The sequence below is a fragment of the Rana temporaria genome, chromosome 3 (assembly GCF_905171775.1).
Source record: "Rana temporaria chromosome 3, aRanTem1.1, whole genome shotgun sequence".
Lineage (NCBI taxonomy): Eukaryota > Metazoa > Chordata > Amphibia > Anura > Ranidae > Rana > Rana temporaria.
The window spans coordinates 7171351-7188500 of NC_053491.1; the positions used below are offsets into that span (position 1 = coordinate 7171351).

Consider the following 17150-nt stretch of genomic DNA (forward strand, 5'->3'; position numbering starts at 1 on the left):
GCCAAATCGCGTTCTCCCTCCACCGCTCACAATATGTAAGCTTAGGGGATCCTATGCCCAGCAACAGAAGGAAAGCGCCCCCTTCCCTACAGTAAACCATTGCGCCCAGCCCTTGTCCCGGCCCTGCAGAGAGAAGTAAGTGCATGGGTCAATATAAAGGGTCTACTCCACATAAGGGGAAGCATTATTGATATGCAAGACTGGTGAGGTGCGGGGACATCGGGGTACCCTGGGAGGGTGCTGGCTGGTGACCTGGATAGACACATTATGTAGGGGTGAAAGTTCTTCTAGGCTTGTGTGGTGTAGATAGGCCTGGGAAGATGGTATGCTGATTATTATTGGATGCTTAGGATCTAGACGGACAGGTGATCATTCTTATCATGGGCGTCAGCAGAACCTTTTCAGGGTGGGCATCGTTTTAAGGTTACCAAATATATTTTTTTAAAGGTGAAATGGCAGACTTTATTCCAGGCATATGCTATGTACAGGGTGCAGATTCCAGGTGTGTGCTATGTACAGGGTGCAGATTCCAGGTGTGTGTGATGTACATGGTTCAGATTCCAGGCGTGTGCTATGTACAGGGTGCAGAATCCAGGGGTGTGCTATGTACAGGGTGCAGAATCCAGGCGTGTGCTATGTACAGGGTGCAGATTCCAGGCGTGTGCTCTGTACAGGTGTGGGATGGTACATGGTGTAGTGGTTGGCAGAGGACAGGTGTGGGATGGTACATGGTGTAGTGGTTGGCAGAGGACAGGTGTGGGATGGTACATGGTGTAGTGATTGGCAGAGGACAGATGTGGGATGGTGTAGTGATTGGCAGAGGACAGGTGTGGGATGGTGTAGTTATTGGCAGAGGACAGATGTGGGATGGTACATGGTGTAGTGTAGGGCCGAAACAACTAATCGATTATGAAATTAATCGATTGCAATTTTCATAATCGATTAATCGGCCAGTAACATAATGGGGTTAAAAAAACTAAAATTAGCCCTTTATAGTACAAAAAAGCAAATCTCTACTGTAAATATCACTTTCACTGTCCCACAGTAGAAAAATGAACCCCTTACAGTAGCGATTATTTGCTTTTTGTACTTATTTTTGTTTTTTTAACCTCATTGTGTTACTAAACATCTCAGTCCGGGGGTCACACCTCTGTGTGTTTTGGTGTTTTTTGCAGAAACACACTACAGTTCATTTACATGTTTTCCTATGGGACACGTTCACATCCAGGATTTTTTTTTCAGCTTCTGCGTATTTGGAAAGGGCGAGGACTTTTTAACGCAAAACGGTGCTATTTTGCTTTTTTTGGTTCAATATACTTCAATGGAGAAGCTGCAGAAAAGCATGGAATGTGTTTTTGCGGCAATTTGTGTTTTGCAATCTGCCCAACAACAAATTGGCCCAAAATGTGTTTTTTTTTAAGTCTATTATGCGATTAATCGAAACAATAAATCGGCCAACTAAACGATTATCAAAATAATCGTAAGTTGCAGCCCTAGTGTAGTGGTTGGCAGAGGACAGGTGTGGGATGGTACATGGTGTAGTGGTTGGCAGAGGACAGGTGTGGGATGGTACATGGTGTAGTGGTTGGCAGAGGACAGGTGTGGGGTGGTACATGGTGTAGTGGTTGGCAGAGGACAGGTGTGGGATGGTACATGGTGTAGTGGTTGGCAGAGGACAGGTGTGAGATGGTACATGGTGTAGTGGTTGGCAGAGGACAGGTGTGGGATGGTACATGGTGTAGTGGTTGGCAGAGGACAGGTGTGGGATGGTACATGGTGTAGTGGTTGGCAGAGGACAGGTGTGGGATGGTACATGGTGTAGTGGTTGGCAGAGGACAGGTGTGGGATGGTACATAGTGTAGTGGTTGGCAGAGTATAGGTGTGGGATGGTGTAGTGGTTGGCAGAGGACAGGTGTGGGATGGTGTAGTGGTTGGCAGAGGACAGGTGTGGGGTGGTGTAGTGGTTGGCAGAGGACAGGTGTGGGATGGTACATGGTGTAGTGGTTGACAGAGGACAGGTGTGAGATGGTACATGGTGTAGTGGTTGGCAGAGGACAGGTGTGGGATGGTACATGGTGTAGTGGTTGACAGAGGACAGGTGTGAGATGGTACATGGTGTAGTGGTTGGCAGAGGACAGGTGTGGGATGGTACATGGTGTAGTGGTTGGCAGAGGACAGGTGTGGGATGGTACATGGTGTAGTGGTTGGCAGAGGACAGGTGTGGGATGGTACATGGTGTAGTGGTTGGCAGAGGACAGGTGTGGGATGGTACATGGTGTAGTGGTTGGCAGAGGACAGGTGTGGGATGGTACATGGTGTAGTGGTTGGCAGAGGACAGGTGTGGGATGGTACATGGTGTAGTGGTTGGCAGAGGACAGGTGTGGGATTATACATGGTGTAGTGGTTGGCAGAGGACAGGTGTGGGATGGTACATGGTGTAGTGGTTGGCAGAGGACAGGTGTGGGATGGTACATGGTGTAGTGGTTGGCAGAGGACAGGTGTGGGATGGTACATGGTGTAGTGGTTGGCAGAGGACAGGTGTGGGGGTGGTACATGGTGTAGTGGTTGGCAGAGGACAGGTGTGAGATGGTACATGGTGTAGTGGTTGGCAGAGGACAGGTGTGGGGTGGTGTAGTGGTTGGCAGAGTATAGGTGTGGGATGGTGTAGTGGTTGGCAGAGGACATGTGTGGGATGGTACATGGTGTAGTGGTTGGCAGAGGACAGGTGTGGGATGGTACATGGTGTAGTGGTTGGCAGAGGACAGGTGTGGGGTGGTACATGGTGTAGTGGTTGGCAGAGGACAGGTGTGGGATGGTACATGGTGTAGTGGTTGGCAGAGGACAGGTGTGGGATGGTACATGGTGTAGTGGTTGGCAGAGGACAGGTGTGGGATGGTACATGGTGTAGTGGTTGGCAGAGGACAGGTGTGGGATAGTGTAGTGGTTGGCAGAGTATAGGTGTGGGATGGTGTAGTGGTTGGCAGAGTATAGGTGTGGGATGGTGTAGTGGTTGGCAGAGTATAGGTGTGGGATGGTGTAGTGGTTGGCAGAGGGCAGGTGTGGGATGGTACATGGTGTAGTGGTTGGCAGATGACAGGTGTGAGATGGTGTAGTGGTTGGCAGAGGACAGGTGTGGGGTGGGACATGGTGTAGTGGTTGGCAGAGGACAGGTGTGAGATGGTACGTGGTGTAGTGGTTGGCAGAGGACAGGTGTGGGATGGTACATGGTGTAGTGGTTGGCAGAGGACAGGTGTGGGATGGTACATGGTGTAGTGGTTGGCAGAGGACAGGTGTGGGGTGGTACATGGTGTAGTGGTTGGCAGAGGACAGGTGTGAGATGGTACGTGGTGTAGTGGTTGGCAGAGGACAGGTGTGAGATGGTACATGATGTAGTGGTTGGCAGAGGACAGGTGTGGGATGGTACGTGGTGTAGTGGTTGGCAGAGGACAGGTGTGAGATGGTACATGATGTAGTGGTTGGCAGAGGACAGGTGTGGGATGGTACGTGGTGTAGTGGTTGGCAGAGGACAGGTGTGGGATGGTACATGGTGTAGTGGTTGGCAGAGGACAGGTGTGGGGTGGTACATGGTGTAGTGGTTGGCAGAGGACAGGTGTGAGATGGTACGTGGTGTAGTGGTTGGCAGAGGACAGGTGTGAGATGGTACATGATGTAGTGGTTGGCAGAGGACAGGTGTGGGATGGTACGTGGTGTAGTGGTTGGCAGAGGACAGGTGTGAGATGGTACATGATGTAGTGGTTGGCAGAGGACAGGTGTGGGATGGTACGTGGTGTAGTTGTTGGCAGAGGACAGGTGTGGGATGGTACGTGGTGTAGTGGTTGGCAGAGGGCAGGTGTGAGATGGTACGTGGTGTAGTGGTTGGCAGAGGACAGGTGTGAGATGGTACATGGTGTAGTGGTTGGCAGAGGACAGGTGTGGGGTGGTGTAGTGGTTGGCAGAGGACAGGTGTGAGATGGTACATGGTGTAGTGGTTGGCAGAGGACAGGTGTGGGATGGTACATGGTGTAGTGGTTGGCAGAGGACAGGTGTGGGATAGTACATGCTGTAGTGGTTGTCAGAGGACAGGTGTGGGATGGTACATGGTGTAGTGGTTGTCAGAGGACAGGTGTGGGATGGTACATGGTGTAGTGGTTGGCAGGGTATAGGTGTGAGATGGTGTAGTGGTTGGCAGAGGACAGGTGTGGGATGGTACATGGTGTAGTGGTTGTCAGAGGACAGGTGTGGGGTGGTACATGGTGTAGTGGTTGGCAGGGTATAGGTGTGAGATGGTGTAGTGGTTGGCAGAGGACAGGTGTGGGATGGTACATGGTGTAGTGGTTGTCAGAGGACAGGTGTGGGGTGGTACATGGTGTAGTGGTTGGCAGGGTACAGGTGTGAGGTGGTGTAGTGGTTGGCAGAGGACAGGTGTGGGGTGGTGTAGTGGTTGGCAGAGGACAGGTGTGGGTTGGTACATGGTGTAGTGGTTGTCAGAGGACAGGTGTGGGATGGTACATGGTGTAGTGGTTGGCAGAGGACAGGTGTGAGGTGGTGTAGTGGTTGGCAGAGGACAGGTGTGGGATGGTACATGGTGTAGTGGTTGGCAGAGGACAGGTGTGGGGTGGTGTAGTGGTTGGCAGAGGACAGGTGTGGGATGGTACATGGTGTAGTGGTTGGCAGAGGAGAGGTGTGAGATGGTGTAGTGGTTGGCAGATGGCATATAGAGTTCTCATTGGGAGAAGCTGAGTAGAAGTCATTATTAGAAGGGCGATTATTTAGCGGCTCTAATATGAGAAGGTTGCAGATGGGAGATGAGAGGTGTAATAGAAATGTTGGGATGAGTGGATATCGGGGAAATAAAACACACACAGTGCTCACCGCCTCCTATTCATTGTCTGAATCTCTTTTCTTGTAGTTTTGTTTTATCATCAACTTCAACCATGAAAATCAGAAGCCTTTGGAGCTTCGCACCGAGGATTCCAAGGACTGCGATGAGTGGATATCGGCGATCTCACGAGCCAGGTACAGTCTACACCTTCCGTATACACACTCCATGTATACATACCATATACACACTCCATGTATACACACCATATACACACTCCATGTATACACACCATATACACACTCCATGTATACACACTCTATATACACACTCCATATACACACTCCATGTATACACACTCTATATACACACTCCATATACACACTCCATGTATACACACTCCATGTATACACACTCCATGTATACACACTCCATGTATACACCCCATATACACACCATATACACACTCCATGTATACACACTCCATATACACACTCCATCTATACACACTCCATGTATACACACCATATACACACTCCATGTATACACACCATATACACTCTCCATGTATACACTATTCCTCCCACTGACACCAATGATGGGACACTATTCCTCCCATCGACACCAATGATGGGACACTATTCCTCCCACTGATACCAATGATGGGACACTATTCCTCCCACTGACACCAATGATGGGGCACTATTCCTCCCACTGATAGCAATGATGGGACACTATTCCTCCTACTGACACTAATGATGGGACACTATTCCTCCCACTGATACCAATGATGGGACACTATTCCTCCCACTGATACCAATGATGGGACACTATTCCTCCCACTGACACCAATGATGGGACACTATTCTTTCCACTGACACCAATGATGGGACACTATTCCTCCCACTGACACCAATGATGGGGCACTATTCCTCCCACTGACACCAATGATGGGACACTATCGGGAACATGGCTCTATTCCATGCGTCCGATCTCCATATATACCGGAAATCTGGAGGCGGGACATTGAATCTGAAGAGCCCTTCAGTTTATTGTTGCTGGGGTCACCCATGTGGATCCCTCGATATTCATTCATATTAAAGGCTCTTTAGGGTGCTGAGTCTTTAATGAACTGAATCCATGGGGGGGATTTACTAAAACTAATGAGTGCAAAGTCTGGTGCAGCTCTGCAGAGAAACCAATCGGCTTCCAGATGGACACGATGAAGATAGAAGCTGATTGGCCGCCATGCAGAGCTGCACCGGATTCTGAACTCTCCGGTTTTAGTAAATCTCCCCCATTGGATCACTTGATGCCGTGTTTCTGCTTAACCCCTTCCAGACCACACTAGAGCCAAAAGACGGCGACGGCGCGGTCGTCTTGTTCTGGGAGGGGGGCGCCCGCGGACGTCCTCCCAGAACCACGCCCCGGATGGACACAGCTGATCACAGTTTGGGGTGAAGGGCCAATCACAGCGGCCCTTTACCAAGTGATCAGCTGATCACAATGTAAGCACATTTCCCAGTTATCGACATTCTTTTCCCGACACAGCGCGAGGAGAGGAGAGCCGGGAACTGGCAAGTGTGACAGGAGACATCAGTGCAGCCCCAACAGTGCCAATCAGTGCTGCATATCGGCGCTCATCGGTGCAGCCTCGTCGGCACACAACAGTGCAGCATCATCGGCGCCCATCAGTATAGGAGAAAGATTACTTATTTGCAAAATTTCATAACAGAAACTAAGAGAAAAAACCTGTGCAGCCTCGTCAGTGCTCATCAGTTTTCCCCTATTAGTGCCCATCAGTGCAGCCTCATCGGCACCCATCAGTGCAGCCTCATCAGTGCACATCAGTATTCAGGGCCGATCCGCCCTATAGGCTCACTATGCAAGGCGCTTAGGGCCCCCGCAAAGCTGCAAAGGGCTCCCCAAATGACTAGAGGCCCCCCGCCTGGTGAGAAGTCATTTTCGCCCCCTCACCCCGCTTCTCAACTCGCTGGCTGCATGGGAGAAGAGGTAAGAAGTCAGCACCCCCCGCTTTTCAATTTAATGTAAGATGTCATTTCCGACAGCAGAACACCCCCTCCCCCCGCTTCTCAACTTTCTTTAATGTGACATGTCACTGTCGTCAGAGCGCCCCCCCCCCCCCCCCTCCGATTCTCATTTTTAATGTGCCATGTCATTTCGCTTAGGGCCCCAGGGAGGTCAGGATCGGCACTGTCAGTATTGGAGAAAAATTACTTATTTGTAAAATTTCATAACAGAAAAAAATAGTGCAGCCTCGTCAGTGCCCATCAGTGCACCCTATTAGTGCCCATCAGTGCAGCCTCATCGGTGCCCATCAGTATAGAATGGAAAATTACTTATTTGCAAAATAGCATAACAGAAACGAAGAGAAAAAAAATAGAGCGGCATCTTCGACACCCCCCTTGGAGCAGCCTTGTCAGCGCCCATTGGTGCACCCTCGTCGTTGCCCATCAGTGCAGCCTCATCAGCGCACATCAGTATAGGAAAAAATCGACTTATTTGCGAAAAATTTCATAACAGAAACAAAGAGAAAAAAATTGTGCAGCCTCGTCGGCGCCCAATCGGCGCAGCCTCATCCGCACCCATCAGTGCAGACTCATCAGCGCACATCAGTATGGGAGAAAAATTACTTATTTGCGAAATTTCACAACGGAAACACAGAGAAAAAATAGCGCAGCCTCGTCGGCACTTATCAGCGCAGCCTCGTCGGTGCCCATGGGCGCAGCCTCTACAGCACACATCAGTATAGGAGACAAATTGCTTATTTGCAAAATTTCATAACACTGCCCTTATATCAAGGTCCCCATCAGAGCCCTGCTTACCTCAGTGACCCCCTTCTTCAGAGTCCTCCTTACATCAGAGTCCTCCTTACATCAGAGTCCTCCCTTACATCAGAGTCCTCCCTTTCATCACAGCATATTATCCGCTTCCCGACCGCCACATGTAGATATACGTCGGCAGAATGGCACGGACAGGCACATTGGTGTACCTGTACGTGCCTGCCTAGACGTGGGTCGGGGGTCCGATCGGGACCCCCCCCCCCCCCCGCTACATGCGGCGGTCGGATTCCCCCGGGGAGCGATCCGGGACGACGGCGCGGCTATTCGTTTCTAGCCGCTCCGTCGCGATCGCTCCCCGGAGCTGAAGAACGGGGAGAGCCGTATGTAAACACGGCTTCCCCGTGCTTCACTGTGGCGGCTGCACCGATCGAGTGATCCCTTTTATAGGGAGACACAATCGATGAAGTCAGACCTACAGCCACACCCCCCTACAGTTGTAAACACACACTAGGTGAACCCTAACTCCTACAGCGCCCCCTTGTGGTTAACTCCCAAACTGCAACTGTCATTTTCACAATAAACAATGCAATTTAAATGCATTTTTTGCTGTGAAAATGACAATGGTCCCAAAAATGTGTCAAAATTGTCCGAAGCGTCCGCCATAATGTCGCAGTCATGAAAAAAATCGCTGATCGCCGCCATTAGTAGTAAAAAAAAAAGAATTAATAAAAATGCAATAAAACTATCCCCTGTTTTGTAAACGATATAAATTTTGCGCAAACCAATCGATAAACGCTTATTGCGATTTTTTTTTACCAAAAATAGGTAGAAGAATACGTATCGGCCTAAACTGAGGAAAAAAATAAATGTTATATATATTTTTGGGGGGTATTTATTATAGCAAAAAGTAAAAAATATTGCATTTTTTTCAAAATTGTCGCTCTATTTTTGTTTATAGCGCAAAAAATAAAAACCGCAGAGGTGATCAAATACCACCAAAAGAAAGCTCTATTTGTGGGGAAAAAAGGACGCCAATTTTGTTTGGGAGCCACGTCGCACGACCGCGCAATTGTCTGTTAAAGCGACGCAGTGCCGAATTGTAAAAACCCCTTGGGTCATGTAGCAGCATATTGGTCCGGTCCTTAAGTGGTTATAGACCCCAATATATCAGGGTCATAAGTCTTCATTACATCAAGGATCCCATCAGAGTCCCCCCTTACATCGGATTCGCTATCAGTGCTCCGCCCCTCACCTGGCTTACAGCATGCTTACAGCATGACTATGTCCATGTAGCAGCAGGACGGGAGTCTGAGCATGTACGGATGGGAGGAAGTTCTCTCCTCCTGCTGGGGCAAGCTTGTCATTGGTTGCCAGGACAATGGCGGTTCTAGCAACCAACTGGCGGGATGATCGCAGCACAGCGGAGGAACTGGGCCTTATCATTGGACCAGACGTAGTTTTCTAGGGCAGGGGGTCTCCACACCTTTCCAACAAAGGCACAATTTATTGTCCTTCAGACTTTAGGAGGGCCGGATTGTGTCCAGCAGGGGGCAGAAAATGTCACGGGCCCGGAATCAGTGAGAATAAATGTGGCCTCAGTAGGGGGAGGAGGAGGAGTGGTGCCCCTATCAGTAGGAGGAATAGCATCCCATCATTGGCATCAGTGGAAGAAATAGTGCCCCCTAGTGTCAGTGGGAGGAATAGTGCCTCATATCAGTGGAAGAAATAGTGCCCCCTAGTGTCAGTGGGAGGAATAGTGCCCCCTAGTGTCAGTGGGAGGAATAGTGCCCCCTAGTGTCAGTGAGAGGAATAGTGCCTCATATCAGTGGGAGGAATAGTGCCTCCTAATGTCAGTGGGAGGAATAGTGCCTCATATCAGTGGGAGGAATAGTGCCTCATATCAGTGGGAGGAATAGTGCCTCATATCAGTGGGAGGAATAGTGCCCCCTAGTGTCAGTGGGAGGAATAGTGCCTCATATCAGTGGGAGGAATAGTGCCCCCTAGTGTCAGTGGGAGGAATAGTGCCTCATATCAGTGGGAGGAATAGTGCCTCCTAATGTCAGTGGGAGGAATAGTGCCTCATATCAGTGGGCGGAATAGTGCCCCCTAGTCCAAGTGGGAGGAATAGTGCCTCATATCAGTGGGAGGAATAGTGCCCCCTAGTCCAAGTGGGAGGAATAGTGCCCCCTAGTCCAAGTGGGAGGAATAGTGCCTCATATCAGTGGGAAGAATAGTGCCCCCTAGTGTCAGTGGGAAGAATAGTGCCTCATATCAGTGGGAGGAATAGTGCCCCCTAGTCCAAGTGGGAGGAATAGTGCCTCATATCAGTGGGAGGAATAGTGCCCCCTAGTCCAAGTGGGAGGAATAGTGCCCCCTAGTCCAAGTGGGAGGAATAGTGCCTCATATCAGTGGGAAGAATAGTGCCCCCTAGTGTCAGTGGGAGGAATAGTGCCTCTTATCGGTGGGAGGAATAGGGCCTCATATCAGTGGGAGGAATAGTGCCCCCTAGTGTCAGTGGGAGGAATAGTGCCTCATATCAGTGGAAGAAATAGTGCCTCATATCAGTGGAAGAAATAGTGCCCCCTAGTGTCAGTGGGAGGAATAGTGCCTCATATCAGTGGGAGGAATAGTGCCCCCTAGTGTCAGTGGGAGGAATAGTGCCTCATATCAGTGGTAGTCAGTAGGAGGAGGAGTGGTGCCCCTATCAGTAGGAGGAATAGCATCCCATCATTGGCATCAGTGGAAGAAATAGTGCCCCCTAGTGTCAGTGGGAGGAATAGTGCCCCCTAGTGTCAGTGGGAGGAATAGTGCCTCATATCAGTGGGAGGAATAGTGCCTCATATCAGTGGGAGGAATAGTGCCTCATATCAGTGGGAGGAATAGTGCCTCATATCAGTGGGAGGAATAGTGCCCCCTAGTGTCAGTGGGAGGAATAGTGCCCCCTAGTGTCAGTGGGAGGAATAGTGCCCCCTAGTGTCAGTGGGAGGAATAGTGCCCCCTAGTATCAGTGGGAGGAATAGTGCCTCATATCAGTGGGAGGAATAGTGCCCCCTAGTGTCAGTGGGAGGAATAGTGCCTCATATCAGTGGGAGGAATAGTGCCCCAAGGGCCGGATAAAAGCTAGCGAAGGGCCACATCTGGCCCTTGGGCCGCAGTTTGGAGACCCCTGTTCTAGTGGGTTGATGTGACCGGTGGGCCATAGCCTGAAGACTTAGCCTTAGAGGGTAGGTGCACTTATTGTTTAAGCCTTAAGGGGTGCCAAACTTAATTTCATCGTGGGCCGCATCAGCATTATGATTGCCCCCAAAAGGGGCCGGTTGTATCTGTGAGATTAGATGTCCAGCGCATCCCCCCCCCCCCTTACATTAGATGTCAAGAGCCCCCCCACCATCATAAGTTGAGTCCCTCACCCTCCCTTACATCACAATGCACCCCCCTTTCCTTATGCTGCTGCTGGGAAGAAGCTGGATGCATTGCTTGAAAGCAAAAAGGACAAGGGTCTGGAGGAGGACCAGAGGGCGGCTGCAGGAAAGGTGCGAGGGCCACATGAAATGGCCTGGGGGGCCGGATTCGGCCGGCGGGCCTTGTGCTTTAACCACTTGCCGACCTCCTCATGTACATTTACGTCAGCAGAATGGCACGGACAGGCACATGTACGTACCTGTACGTCCTCTGCTTGACGTGGGTGGGGGGTCCGATCGGGACCCCCCCGGTACATGCGGCGGTCGGGTTCCCGCGGGGAGCGATTCGGGACGACGGCGCGGCTATATGTTTATAGCCGCCCCCTCGCGATCGCTCCCCGGAGCTGAAGAACGGGGAGAGCCGTATGTAAACACGGCTTCCCCGTGCTTCACTGTGGCGGCGCATCGATCGTGTCATCCCTTTTATAGGGAGACTCGATCGATGACGTCACATCTACAGCCACACCCCCCTACAGTTGTAAACACACACTAGGTGAACCCTAACTCCTACAGCGCCCCCTGTGGTTAACTCCCAAACTGCAACTGTCATTTTCACAATAAACAATGCAATTTAAATGCATTTTTTGCTGTGAAAATGACAATGGTCCCAAAAATGTGTCAAAATTGTCCGAAGTGTCCGCCGTAATGTCGCAGTCATGAAAAAAATCGCTGATCGCCGCCATTAGTAGTAAAAAAAATTAAAATAATAAAAATGCAATAAAACTATCCCCTATTTTGTAAACGCTATAAATTTTGCGCAAACCAATCGATAAACGCTTATTGCGATTTTTTTTTACCAAAAAATAGGTAGAAGAATACGTATCGGCCTAAACTGAGGAAATTTTTTTTATATATATATATATATATATAATTTTGGGGATATTTATTATAGAAAAAAAGTAAAAAATATTGCATTTTTTTCAAAACTGTCGCTCTATTTTTGTTTATAGTGCAAAAAATAAAAACCGCAGAGGTGATCAAATACCACCAAAAGACAGCTCTATTTGTGGGGAAAAAAGGACGCCGATTTTGTTTGGGAGCCACGTCGCACGACCGCGCAATTGTCTGTTAAAGCGACGCAGTGCCGAATCGCAAAACCTGGCCTGGGCATTTAGCAACAAAATGGTCCGGGGCTTAAGTGGTTAAGGAGAATGTTATATAATACGAGGCAGCAAAGCACAATGTGAGGATGAGCTGCACCCTTCTAACCGACGGTCTGTCTGAGGAGATTACGGGGCTGACAATCAACTCGCATTCATGAGGCACTGAGGTGTAAAGGAATGAAGAACGCTACAGGCATCTCCTTCCCCCGCCACACCTGTCCTCACCTGTACACCTGTCCATGGCAGCAGCTGGAGGGACACCTTTCTTGCTGGGTGCACAATACTGTACAGTCAAGCTTGGCTGCGTTCCTACCGGAGAAATTCTTTAGGTTTTCACACATCTTCAAATCTGCGTTTTCTTTTCTTTTTTTTGCTAGAAATTATTTAAAACCCCCAAAAATTCTATTTTCTAAAAAAGTAAATTATTTTAGTGCGCATAAACACAATATTAACATTTTTGGTAAAATATAAAAGATGAGGTTTGCGTTGACTAAATGGATACCACACATGTCAAGCCTTAGAATAGCCCACCCCAGTGAAAGAGCAGAAAAATGGCAGTACCAAAAATTGCCCATAGGTGGCGCTTCAAAAGCCGTTAACAGGTGATCAGTTTAAAAATAACCATAAAGTTTGGCCCTAGAATTATTACTCTCACTTCAACGTTCGCTGTGATACCTAACCTGTGGGGCCCAATCGCTGTTTTACATTATACAGAGCCTTGAAAAAGTGTTCATATACCCCTTGCAATTTTCAACATTTTGTCATGTTACAACCAAAAACGTAAATGTATTTTATTGGGGATTGTATGTGATAGACCAACACAAAGGGCCTGATTTACTATGCTCTGTGCGCTGCGCTGGTTCATGCCTTAATTAGTACTCCGGGTGGAGGCTTAATTGGGCGCATGAACCAGCGTAGCAGCCGGCGCATTGAAACTAATATGTAAAGCCGCGCCGAACTCCCTATAGAAGTCTATGGGAGAAATCAAAAGTGTTCATTTTAAAGGCTAATCTGCAAGTTTTGTCCTAAAAAGTGTTTGGGGACCTCAGTCCTGCCCCAGGGAACATGTATCAATGCTTTTTTTATTTTTTAAAACGGCCGTTTTTTCGGGAGCAGTGAAATTAATAATTCTTAAAGTGAAACAATAAAAGTGAAATATTCCTTTAAATTTCGTACCTAGGGGGGGTGTAATGTCAGCATGTGAAATAGCGCATTTTTCCCGCACTTAGAACTCCCCCTGCACAAAGTGACATTCAGAAGGAAAAAAGTCATTTAAAAATTCACACGCGGCTATAATGAATTGTCGGCTCTGACAATTCTAAAGGGATTCATTCATAAAACAAACAAAAAAATGTGTAGGGGTTCCCCCAAATTAAATTACCAGGCCCTTCAGGTCTGGAATGGATATTAAGGGGAACCCCGCCGTAAAAACCCCCAAAAAAAAGACGTGCGGTTCCCGGCAAATATCCATTCCAGGCCCTTCAGGTCTGGTGTGGATTTTAAGGGGAACTCCACCCCAAATTGAAAAAAAAAATGGCGTGGAGTCCCCCTAAAAATCCACACCAGACCCTTATCCGAGCACGTTGACCTGGCCGGCCGCAGAAAAGAGGGGGGGACAGAGTGCGGCCCCCCCTCTCTCCTGAACCGCACCAGGCCACATGCCCTCAACATGGGGAGGATGTCCCCATGTTGATGGGGACAAGGGTCTCATCCCCACAACCCTTGCCCGGTGGTTGTGGGGGTATGCGGGCGGGAGGTTTATCAGAATCTGGAAGACCCCTTTAACAAAGGGGACCCCCAGATCCTGACCCCCCCCCTGTGTGAAATGGTAATGGGGTACATTGTACCTCTACCATTTCACCCAAAAAAAAATGTCAAAGTGTTAAAAATGACAGTAGCCGGTTTTTGACAAATCTTTTAATAAAATCTTCTTTTCTTCTTTCCTTCGGGTTTCTTCCGCTGCTTCTTTCTTCTCGTTCACATCTTGCCCGACGTCTTCTTCTATCTTCTCCGTCCGTCCTTCAGCCTTCTGGTCCCGCATCTTGCCCGTTGTCTTGTCCTGTCTCCTCCTCGTCCGCATCTTGGGTCTTCTGCGGTGTTCTTCTCGTCCCGGACCCAGCGTTTGAATTTGATTTGGCCGCCGTTTTCCCGCTCCTGGGACCCGCCCCCCTCTGACGCCACAAGTAAACTCCTTAGAAGGTCATGTGCGTCAGAGGGGGGCGGGGTCGCAGAGCGTCACACAGCGGGGGAATTCAATTTCAATCGCGCCGCCCGGAGAAGAAGTTCCCGCCGTGTCACACTCATGTGACCCCGCCCCCCTCTGATGCACATGACCTTCTAAGGAGTTTACTTGTGGCGTCAGAGGGGGGCGGGGTCACATGAGTGTGACACGGCGGGAACTTCTTCTCCGGGCGGCGCGATTGAAATTGAATTCCCCCGCTGTGTGACGCTCTGCGACCCCGCCCCCCTCTGACGCACATGACCTTCTAAGGAGTTTACTTGTGGCGTCAGAGGGGGGCGGGTCCCAGGAGCGGGAAAACGGCGGCCAAATCAAATTCAAACGCTGGGTCCGGGGACGAGAAGAACACCGCAGAAGACCCAAGATGCGGACGAGGAGGCGGACGGAGAAGAAGACAGGACAAGACAACGGGCAAGATGCGGGACCAGAAGGCTGAAGGACGGACGGAGAAGATAGAAGAACACGTCGGGCAAGATGTGAACGAGAAGAAAGAAGCAGCGGAAGAAACCCGAAGGAAAGAAGAAAAGAAGATTTTATTAAAAGATTTGTCAAAAACCGGCTACTGTCATTTTTAACACTTTGACATTTTTTTTGGGGTGAAATGGTAGAGGTACAATGTACCCCATTACCATTTCACATAGGGGGGGGCCAGGATCTGGGGTTCCCCTTTGTTAAAGGGGTCTTCCAGATTCTGATAAGCCCCCCACCCGCAGACCCCCACAACCACCGGGCAAGGGTTGTGGGGATGAGACCCTTGTCCCCATCAACATGGGGACATCCTCCCCATGTTGAGGGCATGTGGCCTGGTGCGGTTCAGGAGAGGGGGGGGCCGCACTCTGTCCCCCCCTCTTTTCTGCGGCCGGCCAGGTCAACGTGCTCGGATAAGGGTCTGGTGTGGATTTTTAGGGGGACTCCACGCCATTTTTTTTTTCAATTTGGGGTGGAGTTCCCCTTAAAATCCACACCAGACCTGAAGGGTCTGGTATGGATATTTGGGGGGACCCCACGCCATTTTTTGGGGGGGGTTTTACGGCGGGGTTCCCCTTAATATCCATTCCAGACCTGAAGGGCCTGGTAATTTAATTTGGAGGGACCCCCTTTTTTTTTTTTTTTTTTAATGAGCAATGACTCTATTCTTTATAGCCATGAGTACTTTAACCACTTGCCCACCGGGTTAATTCTGGCACTTCTCTCCTTCATGTGAAAATCACAATTTTTTGGCTAGAAAATTAATCAGAACCCCCAAACATTATATATATTTTTTTTAGCAGACATCCTAGGGAATAAAATGGCAGTCATTGCAATACTTTTTGTCACACCGTATTTGCGCAGCGGTCTTACAAGCGCACTTTTTTTGGATAAAAATCACTTTTTTGAATTAAAAAATAAGACAACAATACATTTTGCCCAATTTTTTTATATATTGTGAAAGATAATGTTACGCCGAGTAAAATGATACCCAACATGTCACGCTTAAAAATTGCGCCCGCTTGTGGCATGGCATCAAACTTTTACCCTTTAAAAATCTCGATAGGCGACGTTTAAAAAATTCTACAGGTTGCATTTTTTGAGTTGCAGAGTAGGTCTAGGGCTAGAATTATTGCTCTCACTCTAACGATCGCGGCGATACCTCACTTGTGTGGTTTGAATACCGTTTTCATATGCGGGCGCTACTCGCGTATGCGTTTGCTTCTGTGCGCGAGCTCGTCGGGACGGGGCGCTTTAAAAATTTTTTTGGGGGTTTTCTTATTTATTTTTATTTAGTTTTATAATGTTTTACACTGAAATAAAAAAATAAAGAAAAAATGATCAGTTTTCTTCCTATTACAAGGAATGTAAACATCCCTTGTAATAGGACTAGTGTGTGACAGGTCCTCTTTATGGAGAGAGGCGGGGTCAATAAGGCTGGAAAGCATGGTATTGAAAAAATAAATAAAAGATCTCATGCTTTCAGCTGCAATCATGTTCGTTCACCACAGTGGTGTAGTGTATAGCACTTTGACCTAGCAGCAAAAGAGTCGTTGGTTCGAATCCCGCCCGTGACAGCATCTGCATGGAGTTTGCATGTTCTCCCTGTGCCTGCGTGGGTTTCCTCCCACAATATAAAAACACGCTGTAAATCGGTTCCGGTCTAAATAAGCCCTAATATGCAGTAGTATATTTAGGTTTGGTTCTGCCCTAGGCCTGACTACATATCTGCACCTCCTAATAGAAAAATGACCCACCCCTTCCTGTCAAGGTCACACCCTGTTTTTGTATAACCCCGCCCAGTAATTTTCAGGGGACCCACACACTAGTTCTGGGGGGGCACTGGATTCCCTTAACCACTTCCATACCAGGCACTTACGCACCTTCCCGCTAAGCCAATTTTCAGCTTTCAACACTGTCGCACTTTGAATGGCAATTGCGCGGTCATGCTACACTGTACCCAAACAAAATTGGCGTCCTTTTTTCCCCACAAATAGAGCTTTCTTTTGTTGTTATTTGATCACCTCTGCGTTTTTTTTTTTTTGCGCAACAACTAAAAAAAGACTGCAAATTTTGAAACAAAAAAAAGTTTTTATTTTTTTAGGTTCATTTTTTTGTAAATAAGTTTTTCTCTTTCAATTACGGGCACTGATATGGCGGCACTGATGGGCACCGATGAGATGGCACTGATGGACATCGATGAGGTAGTACTGACGGCACAGATGAGGTGGCATTGATTGGCGGCGCTGCTATGCG

At 48.7% G+C, this 17150-nt stretch overlaps 1 protein-coding gene across 2 annotated transcripts in view; it reads left to right on the forward strand.

The window, feature by feature from the left end:
• RASGRF1 (Ras protein specific guanine nucleotide releasing factor 1) overlaps window positions 1-17150 on the forward strand; it is a 155624-nt gene that overhangs the window by 11483 nt on the left and 126991 nt on the right. For both annotated transcript variants that reach the window (XM_040342192.1, XM_040342193.1), the window contains exon 2: window positions 4910-5016. In XM_040342192.1, the coding sequence (XP_040198126.1) occupies window positions 4910-5016 (107 nt within the window). The remainder of the gene's footprint in view (window positions 1-4909; window positions 5017-17150) is intronic.